This window comes from Neolamprologus brichardi, chromosome 11 (genome assembly GCF_056152115.1).
Source record: "Neolamprologus brichardi isolate AB-2024 chromosome 11, ASM5615211v1, whole genome shotgun sequence".
Taxonomy (NCBI): domain Eukaryota; kingdom Metazoa; phylum Chordata; class Actinopteri; order Cichliformes; family Cichlidae; genus Neolamprologus; species Neolamprologus brichardi.
Genome location: NC_142114.1, coordinates 30,566,408 through 30,592,500, shown reverse-complemented (window position 1 = coordinate 30,592,500; position 26,093 = coordinate 30,566,408). Strand labels below are relative to the sequence as shown.

Here is a 26,093-nt window from a genome sequence, read left to right as displayed (position 1 = left end):
CCTGACCTGATGGAGGGCAGAGACGTTCAGAGGCAGAAGGCTTTGCATTCATAAAGGTTACAGCAAGCAGCCATCGAAAGTAACGTTTGTCAGAACTCATGCTGCAGTCTGGGCAGGACGTGCATTTCACATGACATTAAAGCATGTTCAGAAACTTCATGTCTGGTCTCATTTCCTGGTTTGGTCCTTGCATTCGACGCCCCTGACCTACGATAAGAAGATTTTAAAAACGCTCAAATGTCCTCGCTGTTTTAAAATTCCAACCAAGACAAACGTTAAACACACTCAGTCTAGAAATTTCCTCAGAGTGTCACATGAAGTGAGGTTTTGATCCTGTCACCTTCAGTGTTATTGGCGTCAACATGTGACACTGAGGACTCTGCACTCTGATTGGTTCGTTGGCTATTATCAGCATAAAGAGTCAGCAGAGCTTCGGCTCCCTCTGCTGGTTGAATTCTGCAGAAAAATATCCCACACGCACACACAGTGTGAAGTATTCTTATCTTGTGCAGACATCTAATTGACATAACGCCTGACCTTAACCATAACCCGATTACTCCAAAACCACATTTTGAGTCTCAAAAATGCTTCAAACTTGTGGGGATTTTTGTTACAGAAAAATAGCTGTTTTGCTAAAGAGCACTACAACCCTCCTCATACTCACGCAGTGTGGGTGGGAGGGGCAGGTAGTAGGCGGTGGCGTCCTCCAGGCGACTCAGCACGTCATCGAGTCCCGACATGGTGGCCTGGCCCACTTGACTGTTCTGCAGCTGCTGCACAGCTACCCGGCCTACGTTGGCCAGACGCTCCAGCTGATCCAGAGCTGCGTCCAGGCCGTCCACCACCCACAGCTGCACGTCATCCAGGGTCAGGAAGAAGGCGTCCTTCAGGTGAGTCATAACCTGATCAGAGGCATTTACAGCGATTTAAAGTCCCTGTAACATCAGGCAGCAGCCGTCCCTGACATTGTAAACTGTTTTTGAGTCGTCTTTGCACATTAAGCCTTTAACAGGCTCAGAGACACTGCAAATGTTGGAGATCAAACTGATACGAACCACCTGGGGGCAGCTGAAGCATGTGAGACACTTTACAATTATCTACAGTCTGCCTGGTGAATCTTTTTAACTCCAGGTTTGGTTTCCACCTCCTCAGAGCAGCTCTCTGTGTCGGCTGCTGAGCAGAAAGTGCCCAGAGGCTTTCTCCAGGTGATTTCTGCCCCCAGGCAGTGTTGGTCAAGTTACTTGAAAAAAGTAATCAGTAATTAATTACTGATTACTTCCCCAAAAAAGTAATCCCGTTACTTTACTGATTACTTATTTTCAAAAGTAATTAATTACTTAGTTACTTAGTTACTTAGTTACTTTTTAAAAACATGATTTACAACCTGAATAGGTGATAAAGCGATAGATCTTTCAGCCCAATTCTACTTTTTCTACATAATCATCATACAAAATGTAATCAAATGGAAAAGTCTCTTTTTAAAACTTGTTTTGTTAGTTTTAATCTTTTACCTTTATGCATGAAGCAAAATTTTAATTATATGCACCATTCTCTGACTTGAAGAAATTAGTTTAACATTTAAACCTATTTTCTGCACATTCCAGCACATAATATATATATATATTGTGTTTACACTCACTCTTTCAGATGCAAGTAAAACACAGCAGAAAATAAATAAAGTCAAAGACTAGCGGTCCTTTTGCTCTATTTTCACCTGTAAAGCAGGAGTAGGGTAGGCGGAGGGTTATCCTGGTGCAGGTGTGCCGCAGCGGTCAGTGGAAGGATACGGCAGTTTCTCTGTGAGTTTCCCATTACGTCGTAGCGCACTCGGTGCTTGCTTGGAAGTTTAGGGGGGGTTTTTTCGCTGTAAAAAGAAGTTTTCTTCCCACGCACAACGGACACTAATGTTTTTGTCACTTTTTATGGAATCAAACTCAAAGTAAGGTCAGTACTTCCACGCTTTAAACGCTGCACGCTCATACTCTCTCCCGCACTCGATATATGATCCATTGTTGATCTGCACACAGCTGTTGTCACGCACGTCGCACTCGCTTACGTCACTGTCATGAGACATTCTCGCAAGAAAATCACGGTTTTAGTAACGCAGTAACGCAGCGTTCCTACGGGAAAGTAACGGTAATCTAATTACCGTTTTTGCAATAGTAATCCCTTACTTTACTCGTTACTTGAAAAAAGTAATCGGATTACAGTAACGCGTTACTTGTAACGCGTTACTGCCCATCTCTGCCCCCAGGTGTCCTGTTCTAGACAAACACTTTACAAACACCTTTGAGTGATGTCTGAAGGACTTTAAGCTGGATGGAAAAACTACATTTATTACTTTAATTCTACATAAAGGTGACGATTTTAAATGATCCGTGTATAGAGATGGGCAGTAACGCGTTACTTGTAAGTAAGGAGTAAAGTAAGGGATTACTATTGCAAAAACGGTAATTAGATTACCGTTACTTTCCCGTAGGAACGCTGCGTTACTGCGTTACTAAAACCGTGATTTTTTTGCGAGAATGTCTCATGACAGTGACGTAAGCGAGTGCGTCGTTCGTGACAACAGCTGTGTGCAGATCAACAATGGATCATATATCGAGTGCAGAGAGAGTATGAGCGTGCAGCGTTTAAAGCGTGGAAGTACTGACCTTACTTTGAGTTTGATTCCATAAAAAGTGACAAAAACATTAGTGTCCGTTGTGTGTGGGAAGAAAACTTCTTTTTACAGCGAAAAAACCCCTAAACTTCCAAACAAGCACCGAGTAGCTACGACGTAATGGGAAACTCACAGAGAAACTCGCGGATTCTTCCACTGACCGCTGCACACCTGCACCAGGGTAACCCTCCGCCTACCCCACTCCTGCTTTACAGGTGAAAATAGAGCAACAGGACCGCTAGTCTTTGACTTTATTTATTTTCTGCTGTGTTTTACTTGCATCTATTTGAAAGACTGAGTGTAAACACAAAAAATATTTTATTTTATGTGCTGGAATGTGCAGAAAATAGGTTTAAATGTTAAACTAATTACTTTCAGTCAGAGAATGTTGCAGATAATTAAATGTTTGCTTGATGCATAAAGTTAAAAGATTAAAACGAATAAAACAAGTTTTAAAAAGAGACTTTTCCATTTGATTACATTTTGTATGATGATTATGTAGAAAAAGTAGAATTGGGCTGAAAGATCTATCACTTTATCACCTATTCAGGTTGTAAATCGTGTTTTTAAAAAGTAACTAAGTAACTAAGTAATTAATTACTTTTGAAAACAAGTAATCAGTAAAGTAATGGGATTACTTTTTTGGAGAAGTAATCAGTAATTAGTTACTGATTACTTTTTTCAAGTAACTTGACCAACACTGTCCGTGTATCGCCTTTTAAAACAATGCTGGTATTTTTGGAGCTCAGCCTTTGTTTCCGTTGGATCCTGTTGTTTCGACAGCCTGGCTGCTCGCTCGTACTCTAGTGCAGAAATTTACCGTTACCTTAACTGGCAGCGGTGCAAAGACAAGTTTGTGACATGACCACAACAGAAACATCACATCTGTAGCAGGTATCAAATGACCTCGTCTGTTGACTGGCTCAGGATCGGATAGTTTCTCTCCAGGTGATCAAGACCAACGAGCGCAAAAGTGTTGGCAACATCGACTGTGGAGAAGAAGACAAACACGATTCAGAGGCAGTGAAACTGTGATTAGGTGATGAAGCTAACGGTGCCAGCAGCGCTGTCACGTACTCTGTGGCTCCAAACTCTGCAGGAGGGGCGTGGCTCGTCTCATGGCCTCTTGGGAAAAGCTGCGAACTCCGACCTCGGCTATTCCTCCCATCAGACCCAGCAGACGGTTGCGAGCTTTGACCCCCGAGTACATCGAAGTCACCATCTGTAACGCTGAGCGAACCAGAGGCAGATGGGAAGCTCTTAGGATGGCATTGGTCTGAAACACGAGGAGGAAAACCGTTACACCTCATCAGGACTACAATGGGTTTTTTTTAAAGCTGGAACTGGGAATACTGGAATATTTGGGCATTGGAGCTAAAGCTCAGTCAGGTTATGCAGCAGGACAATGATCCACCACCACCTCACAAATACTTTTTCACATACTTATATATCAATACAAACACACGTTGTTCTTTTATTCCCATTCATTCTGTATTTCATCATTTGTTGCTCATGTTTCCACAGATCTGATCCCGTCCTCCTCTTCTGTGGAGGAGCTGGAGAAACGTTCGGGCGAAGCCTAAGTATGTTCGCTCTTAGCTCACCTCATGATCTGGAGGAGATGACATTTCTCTTTCGCCAAATCTGAGAAAAAACAAACAGAGGTCACAGATCAGACTCGCCTCCACAACTCCAGAGTTCAACCTTCACATCAGCATGAGGCAGTCAGCTGCCGAGCCTCCACAAAGCTCACGACTGTTCGACCAAAGCCAGCATGAAAATCCTCTTTTCGTCGCTCCAGCCGCCGAGCACACAGCGGCTCAGACACAGCACAAAGGCCTGTCTTTAAAACGAGAGCGCAGAGAAACGGCGTGAAGACTTTACAGGGAGAAAATGATCTTGAGTTTACATCATCTGAGTTTCAGCTTTACAAGTCGTCTCTGTGGAAAATGGAAAGCACCTTCAACAAGTCACCTAAAAACATCACGAGGAAAACTGTTGCACCGAGATAAACGTTCAGACACTTAATCAGTATTTTACAGTTTTCTGCGTGAAGGAACTTTTTTTGACTTTTTCTTTATTTGTTTGTTGTTGTTTTTGATTTTCAGCAACGTCTATTTAAACTACTCAACATGGATGAAGTGGAAATAATCCCACAATTCAGACGGGGATCATTGGAAATCATCCATCTTCTGCCAAACTCTCTTCCAAGGAAACTCATTTGTATCCATGACCTCATCCTTTGGTCGCTACCCAGAGCTTGTGACCATCGGTGGGGGTGGGGATGAGCGGTAAATTGGCAGCTTCGCAACGTTAAAGTTAAGCAGTGACCACAGGTATTAGTTGGGTTACATGCATAGCTGGACTGGCCGGTAGTGATTTTTCATTTTTATGGGCCGATGTTTTTTTCTTTTTCGTTTTTTTTTCCTTTTTGGTATAAACACTGAAAGTTGGTGGATTGGCCAGATGCTGGGAGACGTGTAAAAATAACTCAGTTGTTTGGTGGTGGCTATTGTGGAGCTTCCACAGATTCAGTAACATTAGCACGTGATGGAGGCCAGCAGATGCAACACGCTGGCAGGTGGATGATGGAGGCAGGAGGAGCAGAGACCCGAGGTGGTGAACTGAACTTCAGGTAAGAAGTTATGACCTGCAGTCTCTCTGGGTCAGATATAAACCAAGTTTAGGTGGAGTTTATTTTCGTTATGCTGACTTTTTACAGTCAGTTAAAATAACTCGTACTGCGTGAGCTAGCATGACGGAGTTTCTATACAGCTGGGTGGTGCTATGATGTTACTGATGTTGAACTTGTTTTATCTTATTTTATTCATAAGGTTAGTTATTAGAGTTTCCAACCATCCCATAAAAAACAGAATCGTCTCGTATTCAGAGAAATTATTACGCGTTTTGTATTGAAGTGAAAAGGAACAGTTTGTCCTGGACTTCAGCTACAATGAAAAAGACACAAAGCTGGAGTTATTCTGTCTTTGCTGCACAGCTGCCTCTTCTTCTCTCATTCTCTCCCCTCCCTCTCTTGTTTCTACTTCAGTCATGAAACTGATCAATGATCAGCTGATCGGCTCTCTTGTTTGTTTATCACTTTGCGCCAGAAAGAGGAAACCAGCGGATGTCACGCTGAACAACAGCAGCACGTTTAAGCTTGATCAGCTGTTGTTAGAATTTATTTAATATTAATTTCTAGTATCAGCTGATGTTTGCTGGAGCCACAGCTGTAAAGCTGCTGGTCATGATGTGGGTTTGGATATGTGGTGAGAGGGAAACATGAAACCAGGAGACGTCCTTACTGACACACACACACACACGGGTATTCATATCTTGTGGGGGCATCTAAGTGACGTAATGCTTTCCCCAAACATAACCTAATTGTAACCCTGACACTAAAACCACATTTTGAGTGTAAAAATGCTTCCAGGATTCTGGTCCCCACTAGGCTGTTGGTCCCCTCAAGTATAGTCAATTATTAGTTTTTGGTCCCCACAAAGATATGAATAAATGCTCAAACACATTAAAAAAATTATTTCCAAATTATTTAAAAAAATTGTCATTTTGTTAACATGAAACATTTTCTTTAGCACTACTTGTGTAACCGTAAAGCAGGTTAATTTGCCGGGGAGCAAACCACCAACCGTCTGACAGATACCCCCCCTCTGGTCTGTGGGAGCTTTTGTAAGAGCTGCTAGAAATTGTTCTGTATTATTTTCGCACACATCCTCAGGTAGTTGCTGTTTTTCTTTATCCAGGTCAGTGAATCGCTGGTTACACTTGCTTGTTACATTAACAAATATGTCACATGTACACAGTTAAACAACACTCTTGAGGTTTGAGGGGAAGAGTTTTTTTCTACTACCTTTTAAGAAAATTTAAGATCTATTAGGATCAATTGGCCTAACAGCTGACTGGGAGGATTCACACTGGTATAAGAACAGAACAGGTAATAAATGGAGAATTCAAAGCCAACACATAAAAACAGCATCTAAAGCTGCTGTTTCCCACAGATGGGAAAGGAAACTTCACACAGAGTCCTGAACTGATCGTCCCAAACCCAGGAAAAGTTTCGGTGCCTGGTACAAGCATCAGGTTTTACACGGCGCCAGTAACAGTTTCTGTTTTAACTCTAACACAGACACACAGGAGAGTCTTACCCCATTAGAGGACTGTTGATGAAGCAGCTGAGCCGAGTCACGATGACGAAGATCAGGAAGACACTCTGACTTTATAACCTGTAGATAAAGAGTGTTCCTGGGATTTGAGGTTAATAAACAGCGACCAGATTGGCTGGAGCGTGGTGTGATGTCACTGAGGTTTTAGACTTCAATGGGGAAATTGAATCATTGCCCTGCTGTACATGTCTCTGACTAATCAATTACCTCTGAATCAAAAGGGTCATTCAGGGGGAAAGTACGGGAAACTGAGAGCCGAGGGAAACGCAACACGAAATATAAATACTGTAAATCCAGCTGATAGTCACAACGCTCCACCGGAAAATATCAGCAGAAATACCCAGAATAAAGGTAATAATGAGCTGACGAAAATATAAACCAACAACTGATCGAAGCCTTTCAAACAGACGTAAAATTAAGGACATTAAACTCTTTCTGCAGCGCCCTCTGGTGGGTGGTCTATGTTTAGACTTCCTCTAAAACTAAGGCCTTTTTGAAAACATCTAAAATGCAAAATGTTAGTGGAGGACGAGCAGAGCGGCGTTTGCACAGCCACGTCTGCGTTCTGATGTACTGGAGCCACGAGCTGAACTCAGAGGAGAGAAGTATTGATCTGATCAGGCTAGTATCGATCCGATACTGTCCAGGTTAGCTTTGTTGCAGGCAGGATGAGGACACAAACAAAAGCTTGAACAGTAAGAGGCCTCTTTATTGGCTGTGGCAAAAACTCTAAAATTACAAACAGGGAAAACACAAAACTCTCAAGTGGAACCTCAGAACTCAAAATTAACAATAAGGCGATAACACAAAGCCCTGAGAGGAAAACACAAGGCTGAACGAGACACAGCTGTAACTGATCAGGCTTACAGGTGGGGGTGTGGCCACTTTGAAACAGGAAGCTGTAACTGATCAGGTTTACAGGTGGGGGTGTGGCCACTTTGAAACAGGAAGCTGTAACTGGTCAGGCTTACAGGTGGGGGTGTGGCCACTTTGAAACAAGAAGCTGTAACTGGTCAGGCTTACAGGTGGGGGTGTGGCCACTTTGAAACAGGAAGCTGTAACTGATCAGGCTTACAGGTGGGGGTGTGGCCACTTTGAAACAAGAAGCTGTAACTGGTCAGGCTTACAGGTGGGGGTGTGGCCACTTTGAAACAAGAAGCTGTAACTGGTCAGGCTTACAGGTGGGGGTGTGGCCACTTTGAAACAAGAAGCTGTAACTGGTCAGGCTTACAGGTGGGGGTGTGGCCACTTTGAAACAGGAAGCTGTAACTGATCAGGCTTACAGGTGGGGGTGTGGCCACTTTGAAACAAGAAGCTGTAACTGGTCAGGCTTACAGGTGGGGGTGTGGCCACTTTGAAACAAGAAGCTGTAACTGGTCAGGCTTACAGGTGGGGGTGTGGCCACTTTGAAACAGGAAGCTGTAACTGATCAGTTTTGCAGGTGGGGGTGTGGCCACTTTGAAACAAGAAGCTGTAACTGGTCAGGCTTACAGGTGGGGGTGTGGCCACTTTGAAACAGGAAGCTGTAACTGATCAGTTTTGCAGGTGGGGGTGTAGCCACTTTGAAACAAGAAGCTATAACCGATCAGGTTTACAGGTGGGGGTGTGGCCACTTTGAAACAAGAAGCTATAACCGATCAGGTTTACAGGTGGGGGTGTGGCCACTTTGAAACAAGAAGCTATAACCGATCAGGTTTACAGGTGGGGGTGTAGCCACTTTGAAACAAGAAGCTATAACTGGTCAGGCTTACAGGTGGGGGTGTGGCCACTTTGAAACAAGAAGCTGTAACTGATCAGGCTTACAGGTGGGGGTGTGGCCACTTTGAAACAGGAAGCTATAACCGATCAGGTTTACAGGTGGGGGTGTGGCCACTTTGAAACAGGAAGCTGTAACTGGTCAGGCTTACAGGTGGGGGCGTGGCCACTTTGAAACAAGAAGCTGTAACTGGTCAGGCTTACAGGTGGGGGTGTGGCCACTTTGAAACAGGAAGCTGTAACTGATCAGTTTTGCAGGTGGGGGTGTGGCCACTTTGAAACAAGAAGCTGTAACTGATCAGTTTTGCAGGTGGGGGTGTAGCCACTTTGAAACAAGAAGCTATAACCGATCAGGTTTACAGGTGGGGGTGTGGCCACTTTGAAACAAGAAGCTATAACCGATCAGGTTTACAGGTGGGGGTGTGGCCACTTTGAAACAAGAAGCTATAACCGATCAGGTTTACAGGTGGGGGTGTAGCCACTTTGAAACAAGAAGCTATAACTGGTCAGGCTTACAGGTGGGGGTGTGGCCACTTTGAAACAAGAAGCTGTAACTGATCAGGCTTACAGGTGGGGGTGTGGCCACTTTGAAACAGGAAGCTATAACCGATCAGGTTTACAGGTGGGGGTGTGGCCACTTTGAAACAGGAAGCTATAACCGGTCAGGCTTACAGGTGGGGGTGTGGCCACTTTGAAACAGGAAGCTGTAACTGGTCAGGTTTACAGGTGGGGGTGTGGCCACTTTGAAACAGGAAGCTGCAACTGATCAGGCTTACAGGTGGGGGCGTGGCCACTTTGAAACAAGAAGCTGTAACCAATCAGGTTTACAGGTGGGGGTGTGGCCACTTTGAAACAGGAAGCTGCAACTGATCAGGCTTACAGGTGGGGGTGTGGCCACTTTGAAACAGGAAGCTGTAACTGATCAGGCTTACAGGTGGGGGCGTGGCCACTTTGAAACAAGAAGCTGTAACTGGTCAGGTTTATAGGCGGGGGTGTGGCCACTTTGAAACAGGAAGCTGTAACTGGTCAGGTTTACAGGTGGGGGCGTGGCCACTTTGAAACAGGAAGCTGTAACTGATCAGTTTTGCAGGTGGGGGTGTGGCCACTTTGAAACAAGAAGCTGTAACTGGTCAGGCTTACAGGTGGGGGTGTAGCCACTTTGAAACAAGAAGCTATAACCGATCAGGTTTACAGGTGGGGGTGTGGCCACTTTGAAACAGGAAGCTGTAACTGGTCAGGCTTACAGGTGGGGGTGTGGCCACTTTGAAACAAGAAGCTGTAACTGATCAGGCTTACAGGTGGGGGTGTGGCCACTTTGAAACAGGAAGCTATAACCGGTCAGGCTTACAGGTGGGGGTGTGGCCACTTTGAAACAAGAAGCTGTAACTGGTCAGGCTTACAGGTGGGGGTGTGGCCACTTTGAAACAGGAAGCTGTAACTGGTCAGGCTTACAGGTGGGGGCGTGGCCACTTTGAAACAAGAAGCTATAACCGGTCAGGCTTACAGGTGGGGGTGTGGCCACTTTGAAACAAGAAGCTGTAACTGGTCAGGCTTACAGGTGGGGGTGTGGCCACTTTGAAACAGGAAGCTGCAACTGATCAGGCTTACAGGTGGGGGTGTGGCCACTTTGAAACAGGAAGCTGTAACTGATCAGGCTTACAGGTGGGGGCGTGGCCACTTTGAAACAAGAAGCTGTAACTGGTCAGGTTTATAGGCGGGGGTGTGGCCACTTTGAAACAGGAAGCTGTAACTGGTCAGGTTTACAGGTGGGGGCGTGGCCACTTTGAAACAGGAAGCTGTAACTGATCAGTTTTGCAGGTGGGGGTGTGGCCACTTTGAAACAAGAAGCTGTAACTGGTCAGGCTTACAGGTGGGGGTGTAGCCACTTTGAAACAAGAAGCTATAACCGATCAGGTTTACAGGTGGGGGTGTGGCCACTTTGAAACAGGAAGCTGTAACTGGTCAGGCTTACAGGTGGGGGTGTGGCCACTTTGAAACAAGAAGCTGTAACTGATGAGGCTTACAGGTGGGGGTGTGGCCACTTTGAAACAGGAAGCTGTAACTGGTCAGGCTTACAGGTGGGGGTGTGGCCACTTTGAAACAAGAAGCTGTAACTGGTCAGGCTTACAGGTGGGGGTGTGGCCACTTTGAAACAGGAAGCTGTAACTGGTCAGGCTTACAGGTGGGGGTGTGGCCACTTTGAAACAAGAAGCTGTAACTGGTCAGGCTTACAGGTGGGGGTGTGGCCACTTTGAAACAGGAAGCTGTAACTGATCAGGCTTACAGGTGGGGGTGTGGCCACTTTGAAACAGGAAGCTGTAACTGGTCAGGCTTACAGGTGGGGGTGTGGCCACTTTGAAACAGGAAGCTGTAACTGATCAGGCTTACAGGTGGGGGTGTGGCCACTTTGAAACAGGAAGCTGTAACTGGTCAGGCTTACAGATGGGGGTGTGGCCACTTTGAAACAAGAAGCTGTAACTGATCAGGCTTACAGGTGGGGGTGTGGCCACTTTGAAACAGGAAGCTGTAACTGATCAGGCTTACAGGTGGGGGTGTGGCCACTTTGAAACAGGAAGCTGCAAGGTAAGGAGTGAGTGACTGGTCTTCTTGACTGATTTAAAAAAAATTGATATTATCAAACGAGTACTAAGGCTTGTTGGTCCCGCTGGTTACCGAAGCTTGTTATGAATCCTGGAGTGGTTTCACCATGGCCAGCTTGGTGTTTTGAATCTGCCTTCATCAGCTAATGTCTCCCAGTGTTTTCCTCAGGTTTGGTGTTCACGCATCGATCGTGACCGTGTTCCTGTAACTGTGAGGCGTACGTGACACAACCGATATTTCTGTCGCTTGACACATAGCAGTGACATTTTGTAATAAATGGTTGTAGCTGCTTGACTCAATTCAGGAACTTCAAATAAGATACAAGTGTGAAAACATAAAAACAAGAAAACGCTGGCTCACTGTTAATGAAAGTAATGAGGTCATGCTTCAACACTATCAGCAAACATCAGCAGCAGCCTGCCGGAGACTCTACAAAACCACAGAAAGAATATTATGTAAAAGGTTTGTTTGTTTGTTAGCAGGTTAATCGTTTATATCTGTGTCTTCTCGCTCTCCGTGGACTACGTCAGTGTCTTCTTGGGTAAATGCAGTCAGAGTCTGCTCAGAGAGAGGCGGGATGAAGGAACCAGTGTCAGAGTTTCTGAGAAACGTTCATGTGACCGGGATCATCGAAGGTCAGATGACACTGGCTCTGGTGATTTCTAAGAATGGTGCAGATACAAGGACGTCTTCTCAATCTTTAAATGATGTGAAAATCTGTTGACATGCTGCATTTTTCTCTTATTAAAACGTCCCGTGCACACTTACTGATACATTTTCTCACTTTAATAAAATTCCTTCAAATAAAGTTAATGGTTAAAATGGCTTACACACTAATAATATCACAACTGCATCATTCGCAGTGAAAAAACGTATTTAAACTTCTTAAAGGCATAGAGTGATGTCATTGTGACAATCCAATTAAATCTGGCTTCCATCCGATGAGGTCGACATGGTCAAAGACTGACAAAAAGCCTTGTAACTTAGAAACTATGAGCCTTACAAGTGAGGTGTGTACTGGCAGCATATAGAAAGGACCACGTAAAGATTTAGATATGTTAGAATGATCTGCAGGTTGGCGTGATAAAGCCTTATAGAGCCAATTAAATCTGTGTTTCTTACTGCCATTGTTTGTGTTGACAATATATAATATTCTTAATATCACGCCACCGTGGACCCATAAAATAAACGATCAAGTGTAAATAAAGTGAAATGAGCGTTCAGGCGCGGCCGTCATGGATAACTTGTTTTTATTTGTACGTCCAATGAGTGTTAACAAACCCAACACAGAGGTTAGCATCCAGGTCTACAGCAGGGGGCGCTCAAACACACTAAAGCTCTGAGAACATCGGACAGGAAGGAAACCAGCAAACATCTTCACATCTGTACAAATGTACACTCAGTCTGTCCGTCCGTCCGCCAGCAGGTCACAGTTTGAATCCGAGGGCGTCGATGGAGATCCGGCTTCAGGTGGCGTGTTTTCTTCACCTCTCTATGATTCAAAGTGAAACTTACACAAACGTTATTACTCTCTGCACTAGTAAGCAAGCTGTTGAGCAGATTCAAGGTTAAAGTTAAACTTGGGTTAAAATGTGCTTTCAAGACTAAACTCACAGTGTGTCATCACTCAAACAAACTCGTCAGTAAGAAAACATGAAGCCAAAGTCCAACGTCACCTCAGACACATTCACTGGGCTTGTAGGAACAAAGTAATATAAAACAGCGCCACCAGCTGGCTGCAGGGGAACATTCACAGAGGGAGAGATACGCTTTACAAAGCAGTGCAAATCAGAGTCTCGGTGTGATGGAGGAGAGGGAAATGTACAAAATGAGACCAGCGCAGTGAAGCAGAGGAGCGCTGCCGTGGTCGCCGAGCATGTTTCACATCCCATCGTTAGCATTGGCGTTCAGTGCCAGGATGACCATATTTAGACGAGAAGGTGGAGCCTAATCAGCAGAAATAAAGACTGGATACAGAAGACGAACATAAGTTCAGAGTCTGAAAAGTGAACCCAATGTGGAAGCAGTTCCCTCTACTGACCAGCAGGGGGCAGCTGAAGTCTGAAAGAACTGAGGAAATGAAATCCTACTTGTTATCACCTTTATGATGAATTTATCATTTCACCTGACAGTTTAGGTCTTTATGAACACAGCATGATGTCATTTTTTTATGAGAGTTAAAAAGCAGGAGTGTTCAGTTCCCTCGATTTCACAGGGACCAAAAGCTGATGTCACGGTAACCACATCCAACTTTTATGTCCAAGATGGAAGATGGAAGTCTGACCTTTGGAGTGGACGTCTGCCATCAGAGCTTTTAAAGACCTCAATAAATCAACAATGACTGTGTCAAAACGCTGATTCAGTCTTTTATAAACAAGCCTTAATTAGTTTTGAATGCGTGTACTGAACAGCCCTTACACACATTACTTGGTGGACTTTCGTCACATGACAGTAAAGTGCCTTTCTGTGGACTGTTGGATTTCAGGATATTCAGCGTTTTCCAGCAAGAGTCGTGAGCAACAAAAGCTACAGCTGATGTTTCTGTTTACTTTTAGCATCAAAGAGGTAGTCGAACTATAAAGACTTTTTGTACTTTCAGCTGAATTCTATTCATTAACTGCTGTATGCTGCAGATTTCATTGCTTTTTAATGTCCTTTCAGGTTTTCAGACTTTATTTTGGTTGTTTTCTTTTCTGAATCGTCCCCCAGCTGCCTGAACAGTGTTTAGAGGAGCTGCAGGTTTTAGCACTTCCACATTAGTTTCAGTTTTAAGCCCTGAAGTTCTTATTTACCTCCCATCGTTTAAAGCGAGTGTTATCCTCATCGTAACCACAGCACTCCTGTGGTAAACTAGCTTCTCTTTTAGTTTTAGTTCTGAAGATAGAACAGCTGAAACATCATCGGGCACCACAGCCGCCCTCTGCGTCACTCGCAGTCTAAATTAGAGGAATGCATTCATGTTACAAACAAGTATTTTACATAATCTTTCAGTCTTCAAGAGCAGGAGCTGATTTCAAACGATCTAGGGTCAGTCGGGAGGTTCTGACAGTCCTGAATCCCCGTTGAAACGAGGCCGAGTGCACTTCCTCCGGGGTCGGGCGCGGTCGTACGATCTGCTGCAGGAGCGGCGGGTGAAAATGATCTGCAGGCAGAAGCACGCTGCTGTCTGACAACAGCAACTATCCTGCACATGGAACCTCGACTGAGCGTCGGAGCGATTCTTTGCAGCAGTGTTTGGTCCTCCAGAGGAGTAATCGTTACTTGGATATATTCAGCGTTTCAGTTTATATGCAGTATTTTCATCATATTTTCTATCAGAGCTGAAATTTCTTCCTGCCGTGGTGATGTCACAGATCTCAACTCTTCATTTGGAGTGATTTTTTTTTTATTTTCAGACGGACATGCAATGAACTGCATGGCAACAACAGCAAGAGGGGGAGCTTTTTCTTTTTTCTCACATTTCTTTTTTTCTTTTAATCATATTTGAGCATTCCTTCCCCCGTCGACACACATCGACAGCCAGAGGAGACACGAGAACAGTCTTAGAGATGGACGTCATGGTTTGTTTGGCTGTAAAGAGCTGCAGGATTCTTCTTATACTTGCAGATGTAGTTGTGGTAGAGAGATAATAGAGGGAGAGAGTTTACCTATGATCACAACAGTGTGACTGTGTTGTTTCATGTATGTGTGTGTCTCTGTGTGTGTGTGTGTATGTGCTGTACACTGAGTCTTTATTTCCCAGTGGCTTCACTGGTGGAGTCCCAGCCAGTGGGTGGTGTCGGCTGGTTTCGGGCGGTGCTCCTCCCTCAGTACTCGCTCAGGTTGTGCCATTTGGAGATCTGCCGGCGGGGGTTTTCGCACACGTCCCTCCAGTGGGAGGCTCCAGAGGGGGAGGGGCTGTGGAGGCCGAGCAGGAGGCGACCCAGGACCTCGTTCTTGGTGGTCCGGTCGAAGTCGACCACCAGGAACTCCACGGAGATCTCGGGCAGAAGCTCGGGCGGGATGTCGTAGATGAAGGACTCATTGAAGACCGGGTTTAGCGTGCACTTCTTCACGTGGGTCTTCTTCTTGGCGATGCGCTTACGGCCATAGAAGACGTTCACCTTCACATAGGGGTCTGAGGACAGAAGGAGAACGTCTAAGATACAGCTTCGATGTTTGACAAATATCCTCTTATATCAATATAAGAACAAACAACAATTGCACAGCAGCTCTATAGGATGTTGTTTATCAGGGTGTTTGGATAGTTTATGAATAAATCAGAGGGGAGGTGCTTGAGGCCGACTCGCTCCATGCTGCATGTTCCAACCAGAACATTGACTGTGCCTCAAAAAACAGAAAAATATCTTCTAAGCAGGTCAGACTGAGCGCTGAGCGTCTTCCTGTCCTGCTTTCTACTCACTGGCTGACAGGCCGGTGATGTCCATCTTGGGGAGGTGTCGAGCCTTCAGGACGACCACGCTGAGGCGATGAGACACCGGCTGGTAGGACAGAGACGCCAGCAGCTCTCCACGACTCTCGCACTAAAATACACAACAGGTGGAACAAAGTTAGCGTTGTATCCGTGTGACTGTATCATCATCATCACAGAAGCTCCTCCACGTTCTCGTTTTCAGGTTTACGGTGTTTTCTCCACTGCTCGCATGTTTGACAATCCAACATTAATCTGATAAGAGACGGAACAACAGCGAGGCTGTCACTGACACAGACCGAGCAGCTGGCTGCCATGGTAACGCAGCGAGCAGACAACAGGGTCAGTTAGTCACGTATGTAAAGTGCCAGGACCACTGCTGTCACTCATGAGTGCCTCACGTGACTTCTAACTCTGTCATTTAGGATGGAAACAACCAAAAACAGACGAACTGTGAACATGATTTTATATTTTTTAGAAACTGAAACTGAGAAAAATGGGCGGGACATCACGTCACTATTATGTTGCTGTTTCCTGCTGCATGAGAGTCACTAACTGTGACTTCAGCTGTAAAAAATACAGTATCAGAAACGTCTTGATGCATCTCAATCATCCAGGAAAGTAAATGGCCTGTATTTGTATAACGCTTTACGACCCCAAAGTGCTTTACACATCCACACATTCACACACACGTAGCGTTTTCAATGGGAGAAACGTTTCGTCACCTGGATGAGTGACGAAACGTTTCTCCCATTGAAAACGTCCAGATGAACAGACTCAACTTTTGGAGATCAGAAACATATTTATATGAGGTCACCTTTTCAGTGCTGATCTGGGATCAGACTAGAAGTCTGTTCCATGACTGTTTCAAATACAACTATTATTATCCAATCCAATTTTATATATAAAGCACTTTAAAATACCCAGCACAGGAACAAAGTGTTGTACAGAAAATAAGTTAAAACAATAGAATAACAGAAAACAGGAAAAATAAATAAATAAAACACATAAAACATAAAATTAAAACAACCCAATATTAAAACAAAAACAAGATAAAACAGCATCGAATCACCTAAAAACAACTAAAATAAAAAAAATTTAAAAACCAACATCTGACGTGGTGTCAGAGGTCAGGGTAAAAGCCTCGCTCACCTGCATGTTCCTCTTGGTGATCTGCTGGCTCAGGTGGACTCGGCCCGTGCTCGGGTCCACGCCCTTCAGCGGCACCACTGCCTCCCCGATGACGTCATCGCGGGCAAAGCGGTCAAAGCTGAGGACCAGGAAGTGCAGGGTGAGCTCAGGCAGCGAGCTGTAGGCCACGCCGTAGAAAGTGAAGGTCTCATCAAACAGCGGGTCCAGGGTCTTCCTCAGGACGCGGGTCTTGACGCGGTGCTTCTTCTCGGGGAGGATGGTCATCTTCACGTAGGGGTCTGAACTACCCGCCTGCTCGTCCATGGCGGGGAGGCCCCGGGCGCCGACGATGGTCACTACCAGAGCCTTCTTGGGGAAGTTGTAGTCGACGGTGAGGCTGATGGAGCCCAGGCTGGGCTCGGGCTCGGGCTCTGAGGAGGCGGGGGTAAAGGGGGACGCCGTCTTACTGCTGGTCTGGCTGCTGCTGGCTGAGCTGCTGTCCAGGCAGCAGTAGTCAGCGCGGACCGGTAAAGCCCGCTCCAGCCGACCCTGGCCGTGGGCGGCGTCTGCGCCGGCAGGAGGGACCAGGTGACTCATCTGCAGCTGACCGGGGACATCCAGGATGTTGTTCTCAGCGTCCACAAGCACCATCCCCCTCCCGGCGGTGCCCGCTGCGGTGCAGCCTCGCTCTCCGTCACGGTCGGAACGGTCGGCACGCCGGATGCCGCGCACGATCCTTTTGCTGCTGCTGAGGGATTCTGGGTAAATGCTGATCCCCTTTAGCATGTGGATGAACTTGTAGGGCGGATCCTCCGAGTCATAGTAACGATCCCCGTGCAGCTTGTAGCGCCCGGAGATTCGGAGGTAACGGCGCTGACAGAAGGACCAGAGCAGCACCAGAACCACCACGACCAAAACCAGAACGCCAGCCCCCAGGAAGCCCGCCAGCACCGGAGACATGGCTGCGAGAGAGAGAGCGACAGTGGAGTGAGTCAGACACAACAGGCTGCTGTTCAGTCAACACACAAACACGCAGTTCATCCCAGCATGACACGATCTGTAACCCTGAAGTCTGCCGTCCACAGCAGGTCCAGGACTTTCAGAATAATCCCTCAAAGAAGTGCGTGAGTGAAAAAACCATCAGTGGGAGAACAAACTGCAGTTAGAACCAGGTTCTCTTATAAGGAGGACAAATAATTAAAAACACTAAACCGAGTAACCAAATATAACCGAACGCTTTGCCCAATCAACATCTGTTTGTGGGCGGAGCCAAGAGGACTTTTGAATATTGAGTAATCGGATACAAAGTAGTCGTCTTATTAATCAGCAACAAATTTTAAATGAACTGTTAATTTTTTCCATTTTAGAAATTGCAGTACTTTGAGCAGTTTACATAACACGTGCCAGCGTAACTCTCGTAGTGTGTTTATGTTTATTTTCTCAAGTGCAAAAATAATGAAATAATAAAAACAGTAATTAAATATAAAATGAGGACAGAAAATAGTCTTTATATTTTGGAAGGTGTATCACTGCCTCGTGTGTGAGTCCTTGTGTGTGTGAGATTTAAAGGAGCATGTGATGAGTGTGAGCATATCAGCGCTGTGTAAGACACATGTTGAGACGGTGTGGATGTTAATAATTAATGTTAATAATAATTCAGTGTTGCACTGACCCATTTGTGTTTTTACTTTATTTACTTGGATTTTATAGAAATGATCATCTGCAGCCTCGTGCCCCCCCACGCCCTCCTTTAGACTCTGCTCGCTTCAGGTTCACTGACAGGAAGTGAGAAAGCTGCCGTCTGACTTCAGCTGCCCGATTTGAAGCTAAGTCAAGCTACATTAACAATTGGTCTGCAGACGCACACTTTTATTTTAACTTCTGTAGTTAGCTAGTTAGTTATTTGGTGAATCGCTGCAGTCCTCACAGAGACCGTCAGTGTTTCCCTTCCATATAATCCAAATCTAAGAGGTGGAGATATTCGAGCACTGGGACCACCAGATTGTAGCATCCTACAGCAGCTAGGGCAGCGCAGTCGGTGACAGCATATTTAAAACAGTAACACCAGAGTGAAGTCACCACATCAACTCTCCGAGGATCTCATTAGAAACATCTGAGGACGGGGCGGAGGAAGAGCAGAGAGGCGGGGTTTGTGGAGCTCTTTGTTTGCTGGGTATAAAAGAGTATTGTTGTGAGTCACACAAGGGAACACTGATGCTACGCACACACACACACACACACACACACACACACACACAGTAGTTTTCCCAGAGAAACTGCACTGATGTACTGACTTGGTATTCACTGAGTGCTGGAGGAGAATTCTGTGTGCTTCCCGGCAGCTAAAGCAAAACGCAGCGAGCTGTGGCTTCAATATGTCGGTGATCAGGCCGGACGCAAAGCATCCACAGAGAGAGGACGCAGTTAGTAAATGTCCATCCCAGAAAACTAGTGCGAGAAAAACCTTTTCAATTGAGTCTCTGGGATTTTTGGAAAGCTGCAGGGAGCTCGTGTTTCTGCCACTTCACACACTGTTCTCTGAAAGTCCTCGTGTCCAGAATCTCTCCACCCCGGGTGGAGCATGCAAAGTTAGCAGAGCGTACTCCACCTCTCACTGGAAGGCTCTAAACACTTCCACACAGCCTGAAGCAGCCCTGTAGGGCTAGGCTGCCCTTGGCATTTCCACAGCAGCCAAAACATGAAAAACAACCTCGGTGAGTGAAATAAACACACAACCGCAGAACAAAAGCCAAAGAGGTGAAAAAACACACAAGAGCAGAACTGAGGTGAACTGCATCAAATCTAAGAAGCTTCATTAGTAAAATCTATTTACTGCAGCTTCACCAACATCTGCTATTGTATCTCAGCAGAGCTGCTCCAGAATGAATGACCTACTTTGTTTGGCTCCTATAGGCTTTAAATTTTGATGAGTAACCAATCGGATTCTTCTGCAGGCGGGACACTGCTGCTGGTGACAGAAACGGGCTGCGTCAGAACCACATCAGCGCGTTTCAGTCAGATTAAAGGAAACAACGCTAAATAAAACATGAATAAAACAATAAACTGCTCGTGTTGATGAAGTGAACTCTGTGATTGGTTACAGCTTCACGCAGTCTGTGTGTGAACAGTTCATCTGTGCCTGGTACACTGTGTCACATACTTAAAGCCTCCCTGTTTTCTCTTTGCTGTCAGTGTTTTGACTCATATGTAGGTCTGACGTGTTTCTGCTGACGAGGTGAAAAACTGCGAGTTTTTACGGACACAGAGTCGCTGCTCAAAGTGTAAAAGCTGCAGAATCAAAGTCCAGAAAATCCTCCTTCCTGTTTGTTGTCGCTTTTCATTCAGACTCCATCAGATGATGTCATCTTCTGGAAAGAGCTGAAAGAGCTGAGCTCGCTGCCTGGCAACTCTGGGACACACACACACAAATGTTGGGCATTCATATCTTGTGGGGACATCTAATTGACATAATGCTTTCCTGAGCCTCTTACCCCAAACTTAACCATAACCCCTCTGCAACCCTGACACTAAAACCACATTTTGAGTCTCAACAATGCCTTCAAACCTGTGGGGACCACGATTTTCGGTCCCTATAAGGGCTGTTGGTCCCCTAAAACTTCCAATTTTTGGTCCCCACAAAGATATGAATACACGCTCATGCTCACACACACACACTGAGGAGAAGCTCACAGTCTCTGATCTGCTCGGTTTATTCTCAGCAGTTTGAATCATCACTCAATGCGAGTTCTCTCAGAGTAACAGTTCTTCGGTAACGTCTGTTCTGACTTTTGTCTCTGACTGATTCCACTCGATTACAGGAAAACGTGTCCAATAACTGTAATCGATCACATTCAGATATTTACTGACTGGAGGATACGACAGGAAGTCCGTGCTGCATGAGACGTATTCGTTCGTCTGATTGTGGAAAGAAACATAATCACAATTTTTCAGGTTTAATTGTGATTGTTTAACATATCGATTCACTTAAATGTAACGAACTTACTGAATATTCAAGCTGTGTCTGTACACTTGAACAATACAGATAATAAATAACACACTGGGAGTTTTTTGGCCCTGATGGACACAGAGCGGCGCCTGCAGGAAGTGGGAGCCACGGGGAAAGAGAAAGAGAGCTCAAGTTAATTAACAACTAACGAGCACCTGAGCTGTGCAGTGCTGAGCCCCCCTGCTGACAGCTACAGACAGCTGTCTGCACACAGCTTCTGTCTGGTCTGTGAGGCGCGTCGAGCTCGTTCTAGTTTGTGGGGAACACTGAAAATATCTCTTCATCTTTATTTTAAGGTTGGACGTGTAACTATATAATAATTTTACTGAACCCCCCCAATTTAAACTGACAATGAACAGAATTTAATGTCTAATATCAAACTCGTCAGTGGGATTCAGGCATGATTCAGACATTATGAAAAAATGCAGTAAAGTCCAAAATGTATGGATGCTAACTCTGCAAAGCCCTTCAGTGGGCCCAGTGACGCCTGTTGTTTGATTAATCTGGATTCATTCAATTTGCTGACTAAAGGTTCTCTCTGAGTCATCAGAGCTCAAATAAACTGGGGCTCACAATAAACTCTCACTCTGCAGGGAAGCAGAACAAACCATTCAAACGCACAGCTTTGTAGCTTTGCAGCTAAAACGAATGCAGAAGGTGATTGATCGTCTTTACTCTCAATCATTTGTTCACATAATCATCGGAAGCCACCATTTCTAATCAGCACCGTCCTGAGCTGATCAATAACCTCAGCTGATCGGTGTGTGGATCAACGAGCTCCTGAATAATACAGTGGATTGATTCAGAAGTCTTAACCTGTCATTTTAAAGCTCCCTCGTTCTGCTTATTTGCATCTGTGAAACCAGATCTTTAGGACAGAACTTCCTGTCACATACTATACTAGCCACTTTATTAGGTACACCCTTTCAACTGCCTGGAATTGCAAATATGCAAATATGTCCTCAGCCAAACACGCAGGAGCGACTCAGTGATGCAGTCAAGACTCTTTGCTGTCCACCAGGCACCGCTCCCCTCAAGAACAGGAAGCCGAGGCTATGATCACACAGGCTCACCAAAACTGGACCACAGCAGATCGGCAAGCGTTGTGGTGAAATGAAAGGACTGATCCATCCTGACTCAATGGTTCAGCCTGGTGAGGTAGAGGTGTGGTTTGGTTGCACACTTTGGGCTCCTTAACGAAAAAGATCGTTAAAACCCCAAAGCTAACTGAGCACTGTTAGCTGACCTTGTGCATCTCCTCATTACTACCACAGTGGACCATCTGCCGATGGCAGCTTCCGGCAGCATAACAGACCTCAAACTGGTTTCTTTAACATGATGGTGACTCCACTGGGCTCAGGACGTCCACAGTCACAGATCTCAGTCCAGTCGAGCACCTCTGGGATGTGGTGAAGCTGGAGATTCTCATCGTGGACACTGCCGGCAAATCTGCAGCAGTTGTGTGATGATGTCATGTGATCATAGACCAGAATCTCTGCATAATGTTGAATGTGTGGCATGACGACGTAGAGCAGCTGTGCAGGTAAAAGGAGCCCAACCCAGTGCTCGCAAGGTGTACCTAATAAAGTGGCTGAGTGTCTTCTGGGTGGATGTTCAGGCTCACACAGACAGAGCTCTTCACTGGGTCCTTTAAACCAGCAAACAACAGAAATCTTTAATATAGATTTTTATCTAAAAATGTCAGAAAACTGGGAGCAGTTATAATTTCCCACAGAAACACCATCATCCAGTTTTATGATCCCACCACAACCAGCCAATCGATTAACTGCATTTATCAATGTATATAACATCTGGTGTAAGTCTGATCAGCTGATTTGTATTAAAAGGCGCTTCGTCGGTGACGTAATCGTCGTTTACTTTATTTTCCTTTCGCTGAGCAGCTCCCACGCGACGATTAAACTGATTTAAAAGGTTTTTTCACTCGGAGAGCACAGACATGACGTCACCCATACACACCCCGACGGGCGCGCGCTCACGCACGCACGAGAGCGAGGCAGACCGTGCGTGGGAGCGCCGCGAGAACGCCCTGTTTTTCTCCCCCGCGCGGGCTGCTGTTATTTTTAATTTGTCACCGATGATGCAGAGGCACGCGCGAGGCCTCGTTTAAACCCCACGCACTTTTTTTCCGTGGCAGTGAAATGATGACTTAGAGGACGGCCATCTTTCCCCAACACATCCACTCAAACATGGCTGCGGTCACAAAATCACCGTGTGAGCTCATTTAACCGGCCTGCCAGCGGGCAGCGGTGCCAGTCACGGGAAGATGACCCGCTCCACCCCTGAAGCATGAAAGGAAAGACTGGATGTGATGGGCTGTGCGGCCGCTTTATTCACCTGCTGCAGGCCTCCGTTAAATATGTCACAGCATTTGACCCCAGTACACCCCACAGCCTAACACAGTGAGGCCATTTAAACACGGTGGATGTGGGTGAGATGGAAAAGATACGAAGACCAAAAGGGCCTGGATCTCACCGTAGGCGGGTCCCAGCTCGCTGATATCCGCCATTTTGTGGATCGGGGCAGGATGCGGTCCTGACCGAGCGGGGAGAAAGAGCGCACAGATGAGAGGACACCGACTGACTACCGCCCGCTTTTACTTCACATCCATAGAGGAGCGACGGCTGAGAAGAAAATCACCGAAAACAAGCCGCTGATCCGGGAAAGGAAGCCTTCATACATCGGCTGACGGAGGTGTCGTCCGCTCGCTGCGTCGGTCTCTGTGTCGGTGCGCAGTGATGCTCCCGTTAGGATGCAGGGAGTCTGCGCGGAGGAGCTCGCGATGAGGCTGGCCAAAGGTTGTCTAAAAACAAGATGACTCACTCAAAGCAGGATTCCTGCGCCCACGTGTCTCATTTATTTTTTATTGTTGTGGAATATTTATTTTTTAAAAGGACAAGGAAAAAAAGTAAATTATAAAAGCACATATTATCTTTATTTTTCTTTTTACATATAAATATTAAATAATTAGAAATGTTTAAAATATATATAAATATAAGGAAAAGTACAGATCTTATAAATCTCATAAAACGTTTTTGCTTGCAAATAAGTTTGGCTGCATAATTTTGATGCAGTGTGTGAATGTAAATGTTTATGTTGAATATGTTTGGTGACTTTTTTACTTTTATTTTTGTAAAATCCTTGTTTGAAAAGAACTGAGAAACTTCTTAAATGAATTGTGTGCTGTGTTGCAGAGATGTCAACTAACCAGACCTTCTCGTCTTTTGTTCATTTATTGCTGACAGAACAGGGTTTCCACATTTTCTTCTTTCATAAAAAAATAATGACTAGCAAAGAAAATTAATTATAAAATTAAAAGAAAAACCACTGGAACAAAAAAGAAGCCAAATCTTCTCCTCAAAAACAAATAAAAAAGAAAATAATACGTGGTCAACTGAGGTGTTAAAAATGACAATAAAACTAATAGAAATAAGTTCTCACCTTCGCAATGGTCTCCGTCTCATTCACACAGATGGATTCTGTTTCCTTTCTACTGACTTTAATTTGTCTTGTCTCTAAGAGCAGACCTCCACCTCTCCAGGCTCTCCTCCACCTTCTCCCTGCTCTCACTGCAGATCACAGTGTCGTCTGCAAACATCACAGTCCACAGAAGCTCCAGCCTGACCTCATCTGTCAGCCTGCTGCAAACAAGAAGAACCCCTGTGTCAGTAATGTGAATTATAACAGTTCAGCTTAGCAGGAATTAACATTTTCAGGTCTAGTCAGACATAGTTTATTTATCTGAGATGTGAACTGTCTGACCTCTCAGATGAGCATAATAACAATAATGATAACAATAAATGGTAAATGATTCTTATACAGCACCTTTCTGCTCTCCTGGATTACTCAGAGAGATTTATACAACTGTTTTCAATTCAATTCAGTTTTATTAATAAAGCGCCAAATCACAACAACAGTCGCCTCAAGGTGCTTTATATTGTAAGGTCGACCCTACAATAATAGATACAGAGAAAAACCCAACCATCATATGACCCCCTATGAGCAGCACTTTGGCGACAGTGGGAAGGAAAAACTCCCTTTTAACAGGAAGAAACCTCCAGCAGAACCAGGCTCAGGGAGGGGCGGGGCCATCTGCTGTGATTGGTTGAGAAGGAAGACAGGATAAAGACATGCTGTGGAAGAGAGACAGATTAATTTCATAAATTCAGTTAGATATTATGCCCCATAACTTAACTTGGATGATACACATTTTTAATCAGTACTTGTTGATTATGTGACTACAGAAACAAAAGATCAAAACTAAAATGTAGTAAATTCAAAATGTGTCCATATTCTATATAAAGAAAATGTAAATTTCTGTAGTGAAGATTCAAATATATTTACTACATCATATTTAAAGTAAACTAAAAACACAAAAGAGCCTTTTCCTTTATAATCCGTCATTTCTGAGGTCTGAAATTTGTGGTTTCCAGAAATGTGAACAGAGTGAGACATCATCACAGCATCCTCATCACTGCGAGGGTCCACTTGGTACTCGCGGGAGCGGAGACCCCGCCCCAGGCTGCGTCATTACAGTGTTAGATAATAAACAGGAAGTGTACTTATATGTCCACAAACAGCTGAAGCAGAATGACGGGAAACAGCTGTACCTGTGTGCTAGGACCAGGTGTGGACCCGGGAATCTGCTGTCCATCTACACCAAGCGTGCGAGACCAAAGCATGAAGGTCACGATGGACCTCTCCCATCCCAGCAATGACTCTGAAGCGTCTGTGCTCCCTTAAGACCAAAACAGAGAGAATGAGGAGGAGCTTCTTTACTTTTGTTCTCTGTGTGTTTGTGCATTTTTATGGATTTATGAGCTTCTGTTCTTGTTATTTTTGTTACATGCGAGTTGGTTCTCATTAGTTCCCTTTTGTGTTCTTGGCCAGTGATTAAGTTGTAATTTTGAGTTTAAGTCCCGCCTCCCGAGTCCTGTATTTGGGTCCACATCCTGCCTTTCACACTGCTGATCCACAACGTTCAGTGATTAAACTACAACAGGATGCAACAAAAACTCCTTATGAAACAAATTTGAAACTGCAGAATTAACTGAGTTTACAAACTTACTCATTGAGTAGGAGCTGATCAGTTTGTATGAGAGCCATCACTGCAGTGTTAAATTAGAAAAAAACTCTGTAAAGTAAAATATTTACACCAGAAGAGATAAAAATACAAATTCTTTTAACTGGAGACTGAAATAGGTCAACATTGAGACTGTAAAACAAACTCTATAGAGCAGAAAAACTTCAATTTTGAAAACAGTGACATCTGTAACATTTTTCACTTACAAACGAGTTACTAAGAGAACCTGATAACGACTGTGTGTT

The 26,093-nt window shown here is 44.9% G+C and overlaps 2 protein-coding genes across 3 annotated transcripts in view; both read right to left on the bottom strand.

Annotated features, from left to right (window-relative positions):
- plin6 (perilipin 6) overlaps nt 1–6,877 on the bottom strand; it is a 19,077-nt gene extending 12,200 nt beyond the window's left edge. The window contains exons 1-6 of the mRNA XM_035916521.2: nt 6,826–6,877; nt 4,267–4,306; nt 3,740–3,938; nt 3,569–3,651; nt 665–902; nt 1–6 (exon numbers count right to left, since the gene is read on the bottom strand). The exon at nt 1–6 is cut by the window's left edge and continues 176 nt beyond it. Of these exons, the coding sequence (XP_035772414.2) occupies nt 1–6; nt 665–902; nt 3,569–3,651; nt 3,740–3,938; nt 4,267–4,306; nt 6,826–6,830 (571 nt within the window). The 5' untranslated portion in view covers nt 6,831–6,877. The remainder of the gene's footprint in view (nt 7–664; nt 903–3,568; nt 3,652–3,739; nt 3,939–4,266; nt 4,307–6,825) is intronic.
- A 5,555-nt stretch (nt 6,878–12,432) lies between these two features.
- Nucleotides 12,433–25,286, bottom strand: LOC102778393 (synaptotagmin-11-like). 2 transcript variants are annotated; one of them, XM_006809831.3, is made up of 5 exons: nt 24,207–25,286; nt 23,241–23,568; nt 16,763–17,703; nt 15,602–15,722; nt 12,433–15,316 (listed from the first exon to the last, which is right to left on the bottom strand). In XM_006809831.3, the coding sequence occupies exons 2-5, from the start codon at nt 23,272–23,274 to the stop codon at nt 15,006–15,008; spliced, it is 1,407 nt and encodes a 468-aa protein (XP_006809894.1). In that variant the 5' UTR covers nt 23,275–23,568; nt 24,207–25,286; the 3' UTR covers nt 12,433–15,005. The 2 variants fall into 2 exon arrangements, with proteins under 2 accessions (XP_006809894.1, XP_035772412.1); XM_035916519.2 differs by lacking the exon at nt 23,241–23,568.
- Nucleotides 25,287–26,093: the final 807 nt, after the last annotated feature.